This window comes from Sciurus vulgaris (genome assembly GCF_902686455.1).
Source record: "Sciurus vulgaris genome assembly, chromosome: 12".
NCBI lineage: Eukaryota > Metazoa > Chordata > Mammalia > Rodentia > Sciuridae > Sciurus > Sciurus vulgaris.
Genome location: NC_136473.1, coordinates 45,586,281 through 45,607,581, shown reverse-complemented (window position 1 = coordinate 45,607,581; position 21,301 = coordinate 45,586,281). Strand labels below are relative to the sequence as shown.

At 34.9% G+C, this 21,301-nt stretch overlaps 1 protein-coding gene across 5 annotated transcripts in view; it reads right to left on the bottom strand.

The window, feature by feature from the left end:
* Positions 1 to 21,301, bottom strand: part of ODAD2 (outer dynein arm docking complex subunit 2) — a 176,317-nt gene that overhangs the window by 91,694 nt on the left and 63,322 nt on the right. For all 5 annotated transcript variants that reach the window (XR_013758247.1, XM_079106903.1, XM_079106904.1 and 2 more), the window contains one exon: positions 19,706 to 19,948. Coding sequence is in view for 4 of the 5 variants with exons in the window: in XM_079106903.1 (XP_078963029.1) it covers positions 19,706 to 19,948 (243 nt within the window). In the remaining variant the exon portion in view is untranslated. The remainder of the gene's footprint in view (positions 1 to 19,705; positions 19,949 to 21,301) is intronic.

Sequence of the window (21,301 nt, the reverse complement as noted above, 5' to 3'; positions counted from 1 at the left end):
CTCCCCTTACTGTTGAGGCCACATAAGTGAACAAATGTGAACAGTTTGTGACCATATCCTGGGCATGGGGAGGGTTAGGTAGGGTTTCCTTCTGGCAAAACTAATATATCTATTTTGAAACCATAATTTTGCATGTTTTCTAAAAGTTTCACAGTATTTGCTGAAAATTACCCTAATGAACACTATCGTATGACAACAGAAAAGCTCAAACCAAGTATGGCAAGCAGAATAACATCAAGTGACCCAAAAAACCATGATGTTCTTAAACCACAATACGAAGAGATGCAACTGAAATCTACAGATTTGGAAACCATGTTGGAAAGTCAGTATAAAGGGAAATGTAAATGCATGTCAGAATTAAAATGATCATCCTTAAAAAAAAACAAATTAGAAAAGAATTTTGCTTTAGAAAATTCCTCACAGTTTTAGTGATTTTTATCTCTATGCATTATTCTTAAGAGACATTGGGAGACCAAATGTAGAGAAAAGACAGTCACTAGAGAAGTATACCAAGATTGTTTGGGTTTTGGTATGGTAGAAAAATAATCTATTCTTCTATCAGAAAAAAATCATTCACTCACCACTCACACAGTCAGCTATTGCAACATATGGCAGAAAATGTTCATTTGTCCAACTCTTTGTAATGCTCAAAGAGCATTTGGGTCATTTAATTATACTGGTGACCATCAGATCTCTCCTTTGTAAAGATGCAATCTTCCCTTTTCATGGAGTAACTATCTGTGAGGTCATGACTTTGTCACCCTAAGATGGTCCTGTCTCAATGACCTTTTCCCATTTTTCAGTTTTGCTTTCTGTTTTACCTTTACATAACTGTGACCGAAAGATCTGACAAGAACAACTTAGAGGAGGATAGTTTATTTTAGGCTCACCATTTCAGAGGTTCAGTCCAGAGTGAGCCAACTGAGGGCCCAAGGTGAGGCAGAACATCATAGCAGAAAGACATGAAGAAAGAAAGCAGCTCAGAACATGGCAATCAGGAGCAGACAGAACACTGCTCACCAAGGACAAAATATAAACCTCAAAGGCACACTGCCAGTGACATACCTCCTCTAGCCACACCCTACCCTCCAGCAACAGTTATCCACTTAATCCTACCAATGAACTAATCCACTGATTACATTACAGCTCTCACAATCTAACCATTTCACCTCTGAAACTTCTTGCATTGTCTCACACATGAACTTGTGGAGGACCCCTCATATCTAAGCCACAAAAGTATCTAATAATTATCCTTGCTTAAAAGAAATATTTTATTCAGAGTCATAAACAGATGTTCCATTTCTGTCCATCTACCAATTTAGGATAACATTCTTCTATTAAAAGTTTCCTTTCATCAATTAGAGATGAATCATAGGATGAATATTTAATTTTTCCCTTTTAACGACCCATTTCTGGTTACTGCCACTGAAAGCAAAAAAGATTTTCCACCTCTTTCTCTCTTGTTCATTCTTCCTCAGCACTTAAATAGTCGTGCAGTTAAGTCTATCAATTATTTCATCCTATGTTGAGAAAAGCCACACTCCAAGACAATGAAACCATAATACTTCTCTTAACCTCTTATAATTTACTTTGTTTAAATGTTTTAATTACTTGAATCTTCCGTAAGGAGGTAGAGATCTAATCTTTTTTTTTTTTTTTCCTTCGAGAAAATCACCAAGGAGAATGAGCCTGACATCTGGGGACAGAGCTGGGACAGGTGAGGAGAGGGACCAACACAAAGGAGGAGCCTTATGTGGAAGTCAGAGGCTGAACAAGGTGAAGGGGTAAAAAGACCAGGGGAGGATTAACCACAGCCCAGTACCAGAGACTGAATAGGAAGAAGAGAGCATCCCATGGCTGGTCAGTCCAACGTGATGAATCAGAACCACAGCAGGGAAAAGAACATCTGCAAAGGGGCGGAAGATTGGTTATATGCAGGTAGATCGATCAAATAAGTAAGGATGGAAGTTGGTTCTTCACTGTCAATGAAAAGTAATACAAATAAAGAAAAAAGCATAAATAAACAAATTTACAACCATGACTGAAAGAATAGAACAAATTTGTAAAAAATGAACAATACAATCAATTTGATTTGATCAGTGCTTTTAAAACATAACACAAAACTACAGCAGAATATACATTCTTCCATAGTGCAAATGTTATATTTACAAAGGTAAGCATATGGCCAGGCAATAAAGCCAAATAGGAAAGAAATCAAATCACAGAAAATATGCTCTCTGACACTACAGTTTGAAATTAGAAATCAATGACAATATGATATCTAGAAAATACTCGATGTTTTGGAAATCAACATTTGCAAATGACTCCTGGATTCAAGGAAGGCTAAAAAAATAAATAAAGGCAAGCAAGAAATGAAAGAAATACCTGCACTCCTGTGTTTATTGCAGCACTGGATCAATGGATGAATGGATAAATAAAAAGTGTTATAGATACACAATGGAAATCTATTTAGCCATTAAAAGAATGAAATCCTACGGATTTTTAAGTCAGATACAGTAACACAAATGTTCTCACTCATATGTGGAAGCTAAAAAAGTCATTTTCACAGAAGTAGAAAACAAAATAGTGATAATTAGACAGTAGGAAGGAAAGGTAAGAGGGGATAGAAGGCGGTCAGATAATGGATACAAAAGTACAGCTAGTTAGACATGAGGAATAAGTTCCGGTGTTTGGTAGGGTGACTACAGTTTACAACAATAGGTTATATAATCATATAAAAGACTTGAGAAAAGGAGTTCAAAGCTTCCCAACTCCAAAAGACAAATGTTTAGGAAGGAAATGATAATTAACTTGATTTAATCATTATGCACTGTATACATGTATTGAAATATCACATTGGACAACAAATAACAAAAATAAAGACAAAAATTAATAAAATGGAGAATGGACCAAAGTGGATAAAATGAACAAAGTCAAAGTTTGGGTTTGTTTTTTTTTTTTTTAAAGATGAAAAACTCATAAGCCATTAGAGCAAGGGTTGACAAACTTTTACTGTAAAGGGTCAGAGAGTAAATGGGCTTTGTTGGTTACACATGACTCCTGTCACATATTCTACTTTGTTTTGTGAAAAAACTTAAAGAGGTAAAAGCCATTTTTAGCTCACAGATTATTTAAAAAATGGGTCAAAAATTCCCCAGAATAGACTGATCTATGAGAGAAAAAAAGAAGACAAATTACCATCATTACAGAACCTACAAATAATAAAAGAATGATTCAAAGACTAACACAGTGATACTAGAAGTAAATTTCTCAAGCAACACAAATGATCAAAATGGACTCAAGAAGAAATTGAAAACCTAAATGGTGCCATATCTAATTTTTAAAAAAGCATTTGTGGTTTTAAAAAACAAATAATAAAAACTCTTTCCACAAAATCCACATGATTTGGCTAGTGAATTCTATCATGAATTTAAGAGATAATCCTACACAAGATTTATCAGGAAAATAGAGGAAAAATAATTTCTCAACTTGTTTTATGAGGCCTAATTCTAAAACTCGACAAAGATATTATATGAAAATAAAACCACAGACCAATATAACTCATGAAAATAAACTCAAAATACAAAACACCAACAAACTGAATGCAAAATACATTAAAAGGGTAAAACTACAAAGTCAGAATGATTTCTTCAAAGAAAGACTGGTTCAACCTTCCAAAATCAATCAATGTAATTCGCCTTATTAACAGAACAAAATAAAAATCATCTGATTATCTCAAGAGAGGCAGAAAAAGCATTTTATTCAATCTAAAATTCATTTATATTTGAAAATAAAGCTTGCACTAGGAATAAATAAAATCATCTTTAATATACAAATTATTCATAAAAAGAATGAACTGTAATTTGCAGTTACGTGGATGGAACTGGAAGATACTATAGTAAGTGAAATAAGTCAGGCACAGTAAGACAAATGCAGCATGTTCTTAATTTTATGTGGAAACTAAAAAATTTGTTTTCAGAGAAGTAGAGAACCACAACCAAAAATCAAGTAGGTCACTTCATACTTAATGGTGAATAATTAAATGCTTTTTCCCTGAGGTCAGTATTGGCAGAAAGATGTTTGCACTAACTTCACTGTAACAAAGGTACTCTCTTGTTTAATAAGAAAAAGAAAAACTGGCATAAAGATTAGGGAAGAAGGAAGGAAAGAAAACTCTTATGATTTGCAGACAACACAATTCTATATGTAGAAAATGCTATGATATCTACGAAAAATTAGAAAAAACAAAGTTAGCAAAGTTGCAAGAATACATAAAGGTATGTCTGAATACATAAAAATATTAAAAATAAATTATATATCTATTGTTTAAACAAACTGGAAAATATAGTTAAAATTAATTACCAATTACAATAGCATAAATAGATACTTAGCAAAATATGACAAAAATGAGTAGTATTTCTATATTGATAACTACCAAAGTATTGCAGAAAGAAATGGAAAATCCAAGTAAATGAAGATTCTATGTACCATCATAATCAACTGGCAATCTCAGTGCCATTAAGATTTCCATTCTTGGGGGCTGGGCTTGTAGCTCAGTGGTAGAGTGCTTGCCTAGCATATGTGAGGCACTGGGTTTGATTCTCAGCACCACATAAAAATGAGTGAATAAAATAAAGGCATGGTGTCCATCAACAACTAAAAATATTGTCTTAAAAAGATTTCCATTCTCTCTAAATTGATCTATAGATTCCTAGCAATAATTATTAAAATCTGCTAATACTTTTTAAAATTTAGATGAAATGATTCAAATCTAGAGTAGCCCAAAGCTCAAAAACTTGGAGGATTTATACTACTTATTATAAAGCTATAGTACTCAAGATAGTGCAGTACTGGCATAGGAAGGAAGGAAAACTGGATTGATGGAAAAAAAGTTCAGAAATAGACCCACTCATTGACAACCAACTGAATTTCAACCAAGACACCAAGTTAAGCAAAAGGAAAATAATTTCAAGAAATTATACTGAACCATTGAATACTGCATGAAAAAACTTGCCCCCTTTTACTCCATACTTTAAATTAGCAAAATTCACTAACTGTGAAAGAAAAACTGATAAATCAGATTTCATGGAATTGCAAGTGTCTGCTCAAAAGGGAAGAAGTTATTGCACAGCACAGATATGTAGTAATGGATTTGTATCCAGAATATGTAAAGGACCTTCTTAAATTAACAAAGACAATACAATTAAAACTAAATGAAAACCTTGAATGGACCACAAAAGAATATATACATGTGAGTAATAGTACATGAAAAATTAATGTCATTAATTATCAGAGAATGAAAATAAAATAGCATACCATTTGATCCTATTAGACTGACTAATTTTAAAGAAGACTGATAACACTAAAGTGGGATTGTAAAATCGTACAATCACTTTTGTGCATTATTTGAAAGTTTCTCATAGTGAAACATTTACTATGTATCCAAGAATCCAATGCTAAGACTATACAAAACTAATATTCAGTAATGGAAATAAAAAGTAGTTGCTTGGGGTGGACGTGAGGATTGACTGGAAGACAGCAAGAGACAACTTTCCAAGGTAAAGGAAATGCTCTGCATCTACTTTTGGTTGACAATTATATGAGTGTATGTAACTGCTAAAACTCATCAAACTGAATGGGGTTAAATGCAAAAACAACTCATTAATTTTGAAAAACATAAATCAGAAAACACAAGCACATACTATATGCTGTCCATTCAAATATACTCCAAATTGAAACAGAACTATAGTTTACAGCGATGCATGCCTAAGTATAAAATTATGAAAACAAAGCAAGATATTGATAACCATGAAAGGCATGGACAATCTCCAGAGTAAAGAGAGGCACACTGGATGGGTTATGATGAGAAGAGACAACTAGGGGGACTTCATGTGATCACAGACACAGTTCTTGGCTTGGAGAGCAGTCTTCCTTTTCCAGTAGCTTACTGATGTATTCGTTTTCACTTTGTACTTTTCTTTGTGTGCATTATATACTTCACTAATTCACAGTTTTAAAATGTTGTTTTTGTTTCATTGTAAACTGACATACACATGTGCTCTCACACAAGAAATAGTATGAGGAGCTCATTTATGCAGCTATTAAACTAAGTATATATTACAGTTAACTGGCTGAGATATACAATGCGGTAAAATAAAAGCAACATGATGCTCAAATAACAAAATCCCTAGAACCTGTCCTAAAATAAGTTTCAGAAGAGTGAATGATTCATTTAATACTTTTCATTTCACATTTTTGTATCTCAGTTAAATCTGCATGTTTTAAAAAGCATGCAGATGAAAAACAAAAGAAATGTGACTGGAAGGAAAGATGTTGTCATTGAGACAAAGAGGCAAAACACACATTCTGTGCCTTGTATAAACCCTGAAAGGTCGCAGACGCTGGTTCTATGGCAAAAGGGATATCTGGGAAGCCACAAAGAGATTAAATCCCTTCTGTATACAAACAAGCATAGCTTTACTTTTTTTTTCCTTCTTAAAAAGAACAAATAAGCCCATGTAAAAAGTCTTTAAAAAACTATGTAAATGTAACATAATTATGCTTAAACCACAGAAGACAGAAAATTTGGAGTTACAGATTCCGTGGTAAATTTTAATTCTATCCTTGTGTATATGTTTTATAAAAGAGTCTTTCATTACATGATCACATAACACTGGAGCATGTAACAATCAGTTCAACAAATGTTTATTTTACAATGTGTGGAGGGAAAATATTTTATAGGATAAATTGTGGGAAATTAGTGTATAGTTTAAAGTAAATGGTTAGGTAATACTTCTTAGAATCCTAGGCATTTTGGAACATTAATAAAACCACTTTGCACTGATTTCCTTCTAAAGGAAATCTAACTCTTTTATAGCAAGTACTTCCTTATACTTGAAGCTGACCTTTAAATTTTGAGGTTATTTGTTATGGTGAAGAACTTAGGACATTGGGATTTCAGCATGTTTTAAATCATATATGACCAGGTATTTTGTATAAAATAGAGACTGAATAAAGCATGAAGATAAATGAGTTTAAAATAACTTTTTAAAGAAGGCTTTATCGATTTTGACCTTGACAATTCATATATCTAAAAGTTGATTTTTTAAAGGAAGAATGAAGCATTTATCTTACCTTTCCTGTCTGAGCTATACTTTAGGTTAATCAATATTGAGACAGCAGAGCCTTCAAGTCTGAGAAAAGTCTTATAAAATTATTAGATTATAAAGATAAAGGGAAAAATCCTCAAGACCCCCAGACGAAAAGGTCAAATAATCTACAAAGAATAAATCAGATTAACATCAGGCATTTCAACAAAAGTTGTTTGTTATGAAGAAAATGTTATGGAAGAAAGTGGGAACCAAAGATGTTATATCTAGCAATGCTGTCTTCCAGGTTTTTTATAGAAAAATCATTTCGGTCCTTTAGGAACTTCCATAACCATGAGCAAGTAAGTCAAGGTCTGTTTTTGAAGATTCTACTGGAAGAAAAGCTCCAAACAATTAAAAGCTGATAATGAAACTTCAGCAAAACACTGATGATGATAATGATGATGATGGTGATGTTTGTGCCTATTAATATAATTGTCAATCTAAGATTAAAACAAAGGCATCTATCCCAGTGGTTGATTCTAGCTTTTATTTCTTGTGCTATGGGAGTCCTGTTAAGGAAGTCTGGTCCTAGACCAACAAGGTGAAGATTTGGACCTACTTTTTCTTCTATAATCTGCAGGGTCTCTGGTCTGATTCCAAGGTCCTTAATCCATTTTGAGTTTAGTTTCGTGCATGGTGAGAGATATGGGTTTAGTTTCATTCTGTTGCATATGGATTTCCAATTCTCCCAGCACCATTTGTTGAAGAGGCTATCTTTTCTCCATTGCATATTTTTGGCCCCTTTGTCTAGTATGAGAAAATTGTATTTATTTGGGTTTGTGTCCGTGTCCTCTATTCTGTACCATTGATCTACCTTTCTATTTTGGTACCAATACCATGCCGTTTTTGTTACTATTGCTTTGTAGTAGAGTTGAAGATCTGGTATTGCAATACCCCCTGTTTCACTCTTCCTGCTAAGGATTGCTTTAGCTATTCTGGGTTTCTTATTCTTCCAGATGAATTTCATAATTGCTTGCTCTATTTCTGTAAGGTACACAATTGGGATTTTAATTGGAATTGCATTGAATTTGTATAGCACTTTAGGTAGTATGGCCATTTTGACAATATTAATTCTTCCTATCCAAGAACATGGAAGATCTTTCCATCTTCTAAGGTGTTCTTTAATTTCTTTCTTTAGTGTTGTATAGTTCTCATTGTAGAGGTCTTTCACCTCTTTTGTGAGATTGATTCCCAAGTATTTTATTTTTCTCGAGGCTATTGTGAATGGGGTAGTTTTCCTAATTTCTCTTTCTGAAGATTCATCACTTATGTATAAAAATGCGTTGGATTTATGGGCATTGATCTTGTAACCTGCTACTTTACTGAAATCACTTATGAGTTCTAAGAGTTTTCTCTCAGCAAAGGAAACTATCAGCAATGCGAAGAAAGAGCCTACAGAGTGGGAGAATATCTTTGCCAATCATACTTCAGATAGAGCACTAATCTCCAGAATCTATAAAGAACTCGAAAAACTCTACTCCAAGAATTCAAATAGTCCAGTCAACAAATGGGCTAAGGAAATGAATAGACACTTCACAGAAGAAGATCTACACGCAATCAACAAACATATGGAAAAATGTTCAACATCTCTAGTAATAAGAGAAATGCAAATCAAAACCACCCTAAGATTCCATCTCACCCCAATTAGAATGGCGATTATCAAGAATACGAGCAACAGCAGGTGTTGGCGAGGATGTGGGGAGAAAGGTACACTCATACACTGCTGGTGGGGCTGCAAATTAGTGCAGCCAAAATGGAAAGCAGTGTGGAGATTCCTTAGAAAACTTGGAATGGAACCACCATTTGACCCAGCTATCCCACTCCTTGGCCTATACCCAAAGGACTTAAAATCTGCATACTACAGAAATACAGCCACATCAATGTTCATAGCTGCTCAATTCACAATAGCCAGACTGTGGAACCAACCTAGATGCCCTTCAATTGATGAGTGGATAAAGAAACTGTGGTATATATATACAATGGAATATTACTCAGCCATAAAGAATGATAAAATTATGACATTTGCAGGCAAATGGATGAAATTGGAGAATATCATGCTAAGTGAGATAGGCCGATCTCAAAAAGCCAAAGGACGAATGATATCGCTGATAAGTGGAGGATGACACATAATGGGGGGGAGGGAAGGGTTGAGTTAGGGTTAGGGAGGGGGGCAAGTATGGAGGAAGGAACTACTGTATAGAGGGTAAAGAGGGGTGGGAGGGGTGGGGGGAAGGGAAAAAATAACAGAATGAATCAAACAACATTGCTCTATGTAAATTTATGATTACACAAATGGTATGCCTTTACGCCATGTACAAACAGAGAAACAATATGTATCCCATTTGTTTACAATAAAAAATAAATAAATAAATAAATAAATAAAAAGTAAAAAGGGCTGGGGATACACACAGCTCAGTAGGAAAGTATCCCTGGGCTTAACCCCTAGTTCTGAGAAAAATAAATAACTAGACATTTTAAAAATAATCTTTTTCAGAAAAAGAAACAAAAAAAAAAACTATAGCTAACTTGATTAGGGAAAAAAACACACAAACTGTTAAAATGACTAAGAAAAGAACTAAGGAACTAGTAGACTCACACAGATGCATAAGCAACTTCTACCAAACTTTCACAGCCCAGATAATACATAGTTCAATAAGTCATTCCAGCGTATAGGAAATAAAAGAAAATGTCTTTATTCCTTTTGCAAAACAAGTATACCATTGATATCTAGATTTGATAAAGAGAGTTGAAAATAAAACTCCAAACCAGAAAAAAAACCACATACTAGTACTACTAATAAATATTCTAAAAATACAAAGTAAAATAGTAACAAATAGAGTCCTGCATGACCTTGAGAAAATAGTACACCCTAACCAAGTGAGAATTATTCCTGGATCCTGAGGCTGGTTCAAAGTTTGGAAAGGCATTATTACCATTCACTATATTAATCAATATAATGAATATCATAGGGGAACATAAGAAACATAACCTCTAGTAAACGCCCAAATAGCCTTTGACAAAATGCAACTTTGCTTTTGCAAAGTTGCAAAAGCAAAAATCAACTATTGCTGATTTTTAAGAAATTTTAAAAATAAAAATCAAGAGATAATTTTTAATATGATATATATAGTATATATACATATATAATATATGTAATGGAACTAAAGCCTTTATTTTACTTCATAGGGAAACACTAAAGGCATTTCTACTAAAATCAAGAGCAAGACAGAGAGAGTCACTACCTCTAGTACTATCCAACACTATATTTCTAGGGAATTAGCTAATGAAAATAGAAAACGAATAAATTTAAAGAATAATATTTTGTAAAGGAATAAAAATTTCTTTGGAATACACTAGAGCAGCGTTCAGCAGATGTTTTCTATAAAGATTTTGATAGAAATTTTTGTGGGTCAGTTTCCATGGCAACTACTCAGTTCTGCCATTATAGCACAAATGCAGCCAAAGATAATGTATAAACAAATGAGTGCTCCTATGTTAGAATCAATATTTATTTACAAAAACAAGATCTGACCCATAAGCCATAGTTTGTCAACCATTGTCCTAGAAAATGAACAACAAAATGACAAAAACAATAAGAGAATTCTTCAAGGTAGCAGGACAGAGAATTGATATACAAAATTCAGTAGTGTCATAAAGACAAACTGTTAACAGGACACAATGGATGCTGAAGTTTAGATCCGGAATGTCCTGTAGAGGCCCTTTGTTAAGGCTTAGTCCCCAGCCCATAGCACTGTTGGGGAAGTGGTAGAACCTTTAGGAGGTGGGACCTACTGGGAGGCTTTAGGTCAGTAGGCACATGCCCTTCAGAGGACTGTAGGACATGCCCCTGGATAGAAGGTGAATGGGCTTATGTGCCAAGCATTGCTGCCATGATGTAGCCTTGCCATGGATCCATAAGCAAAAGAACCACCAAACATGAACTGAGACCTCCAAAACCATAAGTCAAATAAACCTCTTCTCTGTGTGAGCTGATTTTCTCAAATATTTGTTACAGTAACAGAGAACTGATGAACTCTTTTTTTTTTTTTCTCAACAAAGGTAGAGGAAAAATAACCCTTATCCCATCAATAAAGATGATTAAATAATACCAATGAAGTTATTAGCCAATGACCAAAATTCATGTGAAGAGAACTTTAAAACACTCTTCAAAGTCAAAAACCTGGACTTGAACAATGCTAGATTTCTATAATCCTACTATGTCTATGTAGGACGTGAAGAGTAAGGGAAACTAGGTAAAAAGTATATGCAAACCCTCTGTACTTTGTTTTTGCAACTTTTCTGTTAAGTCCAATGCTACTTCAAAGTAAAAGTTAAAATGAAATATATTTAAAAAACGATAAAAATCCTGAGGTGTGGACAATAAATCATAGATATTTCTGGAGTTTTTGGCTTTCAATACTTTCAGATGTTTGAAATTTTATAGTGCTTTATTAGAAAATTATGCTCCCCAAAACACAAGTGTTAATGGCTTTTTGCAATGTTGGTGTGATTTTATATACTTGAAGGCCAAATTACCTCCAGATGAATTCTTCACATATCAAATAGAGACATTAAAAGTCAACAAGAAGGGAAAATTCAACATGAATAAATTTACTTTTATATAAACTTAGTACTTTAGGATACCTACTATGCTGTTTTAGATTCTACAGTGAGGCATAATTAATATGAAACTATTTACATTGAGTTTTGAAAGCAATAGTCTGAAGCTCTGAAGAAAAGCCAATGGAGTTTTACAGAATCCTGCTTTCATCAAAACCACTTTTGACTCAGTAATCTAATACTTATTGTTAAGATGACATTTTTTATTCTTACTGAGAAATATATTAGGGAGTGAGAGCTGCTTTTGTAGTCTATTACATAAAGTTAATAAAACAGTGTTAAGAGTTTGCATGTTTATTCTGATATGTGACCTAAGTTTTATCTACAGCCACATCACCAAATCATGGAATTGCTGGTCATTAAAATGAGTTCTTAAACCATGAATTATATAAAACTTACATAGGGGAGAAGTGTTTATCATTTCCTTACATCTAATTTAAAACTCAAAGATGCAATAAATCCTACAATTCCAGCAATAATAGCCATGTCTGAAACATGCCCAGTTCTTACCAAACTCAAAATACTGTTTTTTGAAACTGTTTTAGTGTGTTTATGAAAACACGTGTGGGAAAATAATATCACAAATACAAAAGTTGTTGCATAGAAAGGAATATTTTGGTTCTTAACTTTGAAGGTTATCTCTAAAATTTACATTTTATCAATTTCTCTCCTTTGAACACTGCCTTCCTTGAGTTTTTTTCAACGGTCTACTCTTCTAGTTTTCATCCCAGATCATTGGCTGATCCTCCTCACTTTCTTTACGGGTAACTTTCCTTTTGTCCATTAATTCTCCTTAAAAGCTGTTTCAAAAGAATTCTGTTTTCGTTCTTCACTTTTATCTCCCACCAAATTTCTCAAGCATTATCCATGACTTCAGTTACTGAATATTCTAAATATTATATATACCTCACTCACATCTTTATCCTAAACTTTAGATATGAATAGCCAATTGACTAGTTGCCATTGCCACTTGGATTTCCCACAGAACAATGTCTACACAATCATAACTGAACTCACCATTCATTCATGTAATTAATGTTTGTTGTCTGCCTACCTTGAGCCTGGTACTGGCTTAGGCATTAAATGTCTGACTTTGTCCCTCCCCTTATGAAGTTCAGGTTTCCTTTACCAGCCCTTCACCTGTACTCCCTGTATCATTTAGAGGTAACATTAGCCAAGTTACCCAAGCCATGAAACCTGAATACTATCCATGACTCTTCTCTCTTCTCTCCAGCTCACATTCCTTCACCTGGTCCCATCCTCTTCCTCTATAGTCCTTTAATGGATTTCTCTCTTCTTCATTACAAAATTAGTTTAAGTTATATTCACTTTTGACCTGAAGTCATCCCCTAACAAGTTTTCTTGTCTCTAATCATGCTTAAAACCCTTCAATGACTCTCTGTAGACTGTAAAAAAAAAATCCAAACTTAACATGGCACCCAAGGCCTGAATTATAATTGCCTGTTTACATATCAACCACACCCTTTAAGTGCCTTGATTTCAAGTGAGAGTTTAAGACAAACTGGTCACCTTTTAGGGTCACTTTATTTCAATTCATGGCAAATTCAATAACAAGATTAATGATATTTGGGAGAGTCAAAGAATTAATGAGTAATTCACCCATAGATAAGTTCAAATACTGTACAACCTGACTTTCATTTTCTATTTTCTATTTCATTTTCTATTATCTTCTAAAATTGCTGTTAATGAAAATTACTGCTACATCAACAATACTAGCCAACATTCACCTAGCACTTTCTACGTGTCAAACACTTTACATGTATTAATTCACTTAATGATTATGACAACCCAAAGAAATAGTTACCAGCAACATTCCCACTTTATGTGCATGGTAACCAAGGCATTAAGTCATTTAGTAATTTGCTGAAGGAAAAATAACTGGTAAGTGGTAAGACTGGCACTGCAGGAAGTTGGTCCAGAATCCATATGCTCAACCTTTATACAAAATACAGAACAAAATAGAACTGTGCAAAGTATTAAACAGGAAATTTGGTGTTATAAAAATGATACCTACTAATCATACAAACTGTATAGAAAAATATCAAGTAGTAAAAAAATGACACCAAACCCTACGCCCCAGAAACAATAACCATTAATAGCTAATCTAAATTATTCTGGCTATCTCTTTATGCCTAGGTAAAATGGATAAGTGAAAGGTTACACAATAGGTGGATGATAGATAAAAATAATATTTGGTATAGTATCTACTGCCATTTATGTAAAAGATCATCACATTTCCACACTTACACACCCAATCTGCACCACCATCTTTATTTTTATTTTTGTCAGTTGTATTATTACACTGTCATTACCAATATTCATAAAATTTAGATGATTCCTCTGATGATAATTCCTTCACTGTTTTGTCCTAGTTTAATATTCAAAAGAATTCAATAGTAACCACTGGCATTTTTTAGCTGTAGTTTTGCTGTTTTGAAATACTTTTTGGGGGGGCACCAAGGATTGAACTCAGGGGCACAGGACCACTGAGCCACATCCCCAGCCCTATTTTGTATTTTATTTACAGACAGGGTCCCACTGAGTTGCTTAACACCTTGCTTTTGCTGAGGTTGGCTTTGAACTCAAAATCCTCCAGCCTCAGCCTCCCAAGCTGCTGGGATTATAGGCAGGCACCACTGTGCCTGGCTGTTTTGAGCAATTTATTAAGTTTCTATCAGGCAGCTTTTTTCAGGAGAACTAGTGAGTTCTACATTCACTACTCCATGTATGTTTGAGAATGGATTATTGCCTTCATATTTGAAGGACAGCTTGGCTAGTATAAAATTGTTGGGCAATATTTTAACTCCCTTAGAATATTTTTTGTAAGTTTCTGTGTTTCTGCTTTACTTCTCAATGATATGGTTTTAAAATAAACTGAGGCAATACAATAGCCCAATCAATCCACAAATAACAATATATAATTATAACTATAAAATAAGAGGTGGTTTTAGTACTTTCATATACTGGTAATAGTCTAAGTCAGGAGTAGGTAAACTTTCTCTGTAAAGCATCAAACAATGCATATTTGGGGCTTTGCAGACTGTATGTGTTCTGTCTCAACTGTTTAACTCTGCCTTTGTAGGCAAATAAACCACAGACAATATGAAAAAAAAAGGGCAGGCATGTGATCCAAACTTAATTTATAAAAATAGGCTGAGGAATGACCTAAGGTTACTGGTTTTTATTCCTAAATTTTTATTGAGTCATTTTAACTACAGAGAGTGGTGAATTTCATGGTGGCATATTCACACATGCATATAGCATTTTAATTTGATCAGTTTCACTCCCATATTCCCTTACCAGATTTCAAATTATACTACAGAGTCACAGTAACAAAACAAGCATGGTACTGACAAAATAGCAGACACACAGATCAATGAAATAAAATAAAACAGAGAAAACCAACACAGATACAACCATCTGATTCTCAACAAAGGTGCAAAAAATACACATTGAACAAAAGATAGCCTATTTCTTTTTTTCCTTTGTTTTTGAAATGCTGGTAACTATCAGGATGTGCTGCTACAGATCTTTCTGTAATCAGTATTACTAGGGTCTTTTTGACCTGCACATTTATCAGAAATATTTCTTTTATTATACCTTAAAAACATGTTCCATTGGTTCCAACATCTACTTGAACACCAATTATGTTTATGTTGGATCTCCTTGGGTTCCATATGTATCGATTTCTCTATTATCATTCTTATATTTTTTATTCTTCATTTCATTTTGTATATTCTATGTACCACATTCCTGTCTGTTTTCAGTTATGTTTATTATATTTCTTTTGCCTCTATCCAAGCTTTTAGTCCAATAATTTTTCTATTTCTTTTCTGTTCTCTATTTGATTTTTTAAATTATTTAAGTTGTGTTATAAAAGTTTTTTGTAAAATTTTATGGTTTCTTTTGGCCATTTTACTAAAGGGGAATATATTGTCTTAACAGCCTTGTGACTGTGGGAAAATTATTTGTCTGAATTTATCTGGCTTTTTTCATGATGGAATGACCTCAAATACAATCCCACAAAAATCTGCCATTCCCTTTGCCCTGGGAACACATCTCCATGTAGTTTTGAGTAGTCAGAGTTAATCTGGTCCACTCCAAATCTCTAAAAGTTTATAGTGACTGTTGCAATTTGGCAACCATTGTCTCTCATACCCTTTTCACTCCTGTGACTCCAGCCATCTCCTTGGGCTAGACAACTATTGTGGACAACATAAAATGACATATCCACGTGACTTTTCCTTAGGTTCAACTTCTCCTGATGTTTTATAATGTGAAACACTTGGTGTCTGTTGGGAACTTCTCCACTCTTCAAAGGCCCACTCACTTCCCTCTAAATCTCTGCTTTTTATGTGTAAAAAATATGTCACATACAAAGTGGACTGTGGCATTTACTTAGGCCAAAATCTTGAGATCTTAAGGCTAAGGGCTAGGTAAACATGAATAGACAAAGAGAGAGAGAGAGAGAGAGAGAGAGAGAGAGAGAGAGAGAGAGAGAGAGAGAGAGAGAGAAAGAGAGAGAGAGAGAAAGAGAGAGAGAGAAAGAGAGAAAGGGAGAGAGAAATCAGTGATCAAAAGGAATTCATATATCCACTTCTGACAAGCACTTATCAGGTTCTAATGAATAATGTGTTTTAAAAAGATAAATACCTTAAAAATTGTCTTATAAATCCAGTCAATATCAGGTGTGTAATTTGTATTCTTCAGTGTCTGAAACATCTGAGACTAAGGATCCAAGAGTGGTGTTGGGTTCTGTGAGTTGGATATGACATAATTATACCCCCCAAAAGGTTCATATTTCCAAGGTGGGCCTATTGGAGGTGGTGGAACTTTTAAGAGAAGGGGACTACCTAGAGGTCCTTAGTTCACTGGGGTGGGGGGGCATGAGATAATTCCCATGCAACCCCTTGAGTTCTTGCATAAAAAAAAAAAAAAAAAAGAAGCAAGCCTGGTTCCTCCTTCCTCTCTGTTTCTGGTTCCAAATGTAATCACTTGTCTGTTCCTGTACGCCTTCTCCCACTATCGCTGTCTGTGCCATGAGATGATGCAGCCAAGGGACAGTCCTCACCACAGAGCTCATGCTCTGTTTAGCTTCCAAAACTGTAAACTAAATAAACCACTTTTTCTTCATAAGTGGCCTATGTCAGTATTTCATTATGGTAACAAAAAGCTGACTAATACACTTCCTGGAACAATAATATAATAAAGAGATTATTAGATACTCTTGAATCTAAAAATCCAAACAGCAGAAATGCTGCTATCTTGGACTAAAGGTGACAGAGATGGGATAAAATCAAAAGATCATCAAACTTCTAGGATTATACAGATCAGACCAATAGAGCAACCTTAAGCAAACAACCAGGATTGTGAGTCCAGGAATCAGGGATAGAAATAGAAAGACACAAGTAAATTGCCCACTGGCAAAATTTTTATTTCCTATTCCTGTGCCTTTATGATCTGCTGGCTTAGAGATTTTTTGCTCCAAAGGGGAGTTCTTCTAATAGGAGACACAAGAACGAGTCTGTTGTTTTAGAAATTAAAACTGCCACAAGGTTACTTTGTATTCTCATACCTCTAAGTCAACAGGCAAAGAAGCAAGTTACTGTGTCGGCTGGGGTGGTTGATACTGACTAGGCAGGATGAATAGAATGATACTAGAGAGGCCAGGAAGAGTGTGTCTGAAATACGGGAGATCCCTTATGGCATCTCTTAGGATTTCCATTACCTGATTATGATTATTACTATGATTATGTAACCAGCTGTTTTAGTCAGCCTTTTCACTGCTGTGACTAAATATCTGACCAGCACAATTATAGAGGAGGAAAGGTCTATTTGAGGGCTCACAGTTTCAGAGGTCTTAGTCCACAGAAGGCTGGATCCATTCCTTGGGGCTCCAGGTGAGGCAGAACATCATGGCAGAAGAGCGTGGCAGAGGGAAGCAGTTCACATCATCAGAAAGCAGAGAGAGTCTCCACTCTCCAGATAAAAAATATATACCCAAAGCCACGCTCCAGTTCCAATCTCCTCCAGTCACACCCTACCGCTTCAATTAATCCCTTCAGGGATTAATTCACCGATTGGGTTAAGACTCTTACAACCCAATCATTTCTCCTCTGAAACTTCCCGCATTGTCTCACATGTGAGCTTTTGGGGGACACCTCACATCCAAACCATAACACCAGCTACGGAAATGAGGATTGTATCTATCATGAGAAGGTCTTCCTCATTTTGTTATGCATATGTTTTATGTGTGTTTATTTACATATCTCAACATGTAATATGAGATTTACTACCTCTATATTCTAAGTAACATTAACTTTACCTAACAGTACTTAAGTTAGGGAATATCAAGAAGAGTAAATACCATCCAAGGAATTCTTCTGGGGAAATAGTTCATGCATTTCTAGCCATGCACAGAATAGTTATTTCAAGGGAGGCTGAAGTAGGATCTTGTTGGAGTCTTCATTTAAGATTAAATGTGATTTAAGGAGATGCATTTAGGTTTCACATTGACAGGGGATGATGGTTAATTTTATGTGTCAAGTTGAGTGGATCATAGTGCCCAGATATTTGGTCAAGCATTATTTAGGATGTTTCTGTGAAAGTGGTTTTTGAATGTGATCTACATTTAAGGTGGTGGATGTTCATAAAGTAGTTGACCCTCCATAATGTAGGTGGGTCTCATATAGTCAGTTGAAGACCTTAACAGAACAAAGACTGACCTTCCCTGAGCAAGAAGGAGTTCTACCAGCAAACTACAACTCCTTCCTGAGTCTCCAGTCTGTCAGCCTACTACATAAGATTTTGGACTCACCAAACCTCACAGGTCCAAGAATCAACTCCTATAATAGATAGATATAGATAGAAATACAAATATAGATAAAGATAAGTAATTGTCCTTTGGTATCCATGTAGGATGGGTTTTCAGGCCATCAAAAGAAACCCAAATCCACAGATGTTCAAGTCCCTTACATAAAATGGTGCAGTATTTGCACATAATCTATGCATATCTTCCCATGTTTTACATCATCTCTAAATTTTTTACAATATGTAATACAATGTAATAGTTGTTATACTACATAGTTTAGGGAACAATGATAAGAAAAATATCTGTACAAGTTCAGTACAGGTGAAATTATTGTTATTGTTGTTATTATCATCATCATCAACAACTTCATTATTTTGATACTAAGGATTGAACCCAGGGCACTTTGTCACTGAGCTACATTCCAAGACATTAGTATTTTTTATTTTGAGACAGGGTCTCACTAAGTTGCAGAGTCTGGCCTCAAACTTTTGATCTTCCTGCCTCAGCTTCCCAAGTCACTGGGATTATAGGCATGTGCCACCGTACCTTGCACAGATGCAACTATGCTTCACCACACCTGGCACAGATACAATTAGGTTTCTGAGTATTTTTGATCCATGTTTAAGTCTTCCTTCCTATACAGACAACAATTTGCTTGAGGACTAAGAGCAGAGATTAAAATCCTTTGTCTTTTCCCTTCACAGTTTGCAGTTCTTGTTAGGTACTCAGCTGAATCAGCAAGAACAAGAAGTAGGATATTACGAGCACGCTACTACAATTACACAGTACCCTAGGTAGATAAAGAGAGAGAATTCTTCTCTGGGAGGAGAGAAATATGTTGATTGCATTAAGGTTTCCACATGGGAATTTCATTAGCAATTATTGGAAATCCTCCCAAATACCTGGCTCTGCCCTCTATTTCTTCCAAAGTAACATTTTGGCGCAATAAGTCATGCTTCAGTAAACTTGTAATTACCTATAACACATTTTATGTTTTCCATCATCTTTACACATCAAATCCAAGTGATGATGTTATTCTATGACCACCCAAAGGTGTCCTACAATGAGCATATAAAATCTCTCCTCCTCCAAGTGTACTTACGCCATATTCTCGGGCTCTACTGCACAAGCACCAACTGCTTTTGTGACATTCACGAGAAGAGCCTGGTTTATTCCAACGAGGAGGTTCACAAGTGGTTGAATGCCACCACATCTCCGGACAATGACTCGGTTTTCATGTTCTTGGCAGCACTCTCCCAAGGCCCCCACCACATTCACGAGCACTTCCTCGGGTTGATCAGTTAAAAGTCCCACCAAAGTTTCGATGGCTTTGTATTCCCGAAACCTAAGATCATCACAAATGCGTGAGACATTTGACTACTAGTTAATTGCAATTATCAGCTAGCTTTATGCTGAAAATAATGTTTCTTTAATAGCTAAAACCACATTCTTATTCAATCCTTACAGAACCCTACAATGTAGATGCTATTGCATTCCCATTATCAGTTGGCCAATCTGAATCTTGGTAAATATGAGGCTGCCATCCACAGCCAGCCATCTGCTCCAGATCTGTGCCTGGGTCACTAAACTAACAGCCTCTAAGACAGCCATGGTTATGACCACATATGAGTTCTGTGATTCCGTTCTGCTCAGAGTATCCCCCACCTTACAGAGAGGAGATCTTACATGGACAAAGAACACTAAGGATTTCATGAAAGCAAATGACACATTTTTGTTTTTAAACACATTAAACACAACTTCTCTGCACCAATTTGGGTATAATAAGCCTCCCAGAATTAGTAGCTTGTGCTACTTACATTTAAAAAAATGTCAACTTCAGATACCTTCAATATTAACCATTATACATTTTAGCATCTTTCTTGTCATGCAATTTCATTGATTAATTATATTTTATGCTTAAAGGAAGTATGATATTTAAAGGTAGATATTCAAAAATCAATAGTTTCTCAATAGAACTTTTTTTCCCTTTCTAATAAATTTCAGCAGTACTTTCAAGTATCATAATGCAGCTGAATTTTTACTGCTGAAATTTGGTGGAACTTCTAATTAAGATAAAAATTTAATTAGCTGAGCTAACCCTAATCTTATCACAACTTCATTATACATTCTTTGTTAAATATGTTTATTCTGAGTCAGGACATGTGAATTTCCTGTTAAGGGAACTCATCAGATGGAGACAAGGACTTGCCTCAGAATACTCATTGAGAGTGTGAATTCTAAACATATAAAAAAGAGATAAATTTGAAGATTAAAATAAATAAAAATTTTACAGGCACTTTGAAATAACAAAATTTATGAACACATTAAAATAAAATATCAAAGAAATCACATTTGAAAACAACTACTCCAGGAGTGGTTAGTTGGCATTCTGCTGACTCATCTGTTTATCTTTAGAAGAGGAAAAAGAATGAAAACACTTTCATCTCTAAAGATTCAGTGGGAAGTTCATCCCTTCACCTTGATAGATCTCTGCAGGAAATATCAGAGCTACTTCTGACTTAAATGACTGTCTGTATGCCAAACAGCCTATTCACACTGAAAGGTCATGTCAGCAAGGCCCTTCACCCTACTGAGGTACATCAATCATTGTCTGGTGGTGGGGCATGGAGAGGGGCCCTGAATTTCTGAGAATTCCTTCATCCTGCCAACTTAACCCAGAATGTGCATCTTTGAATTA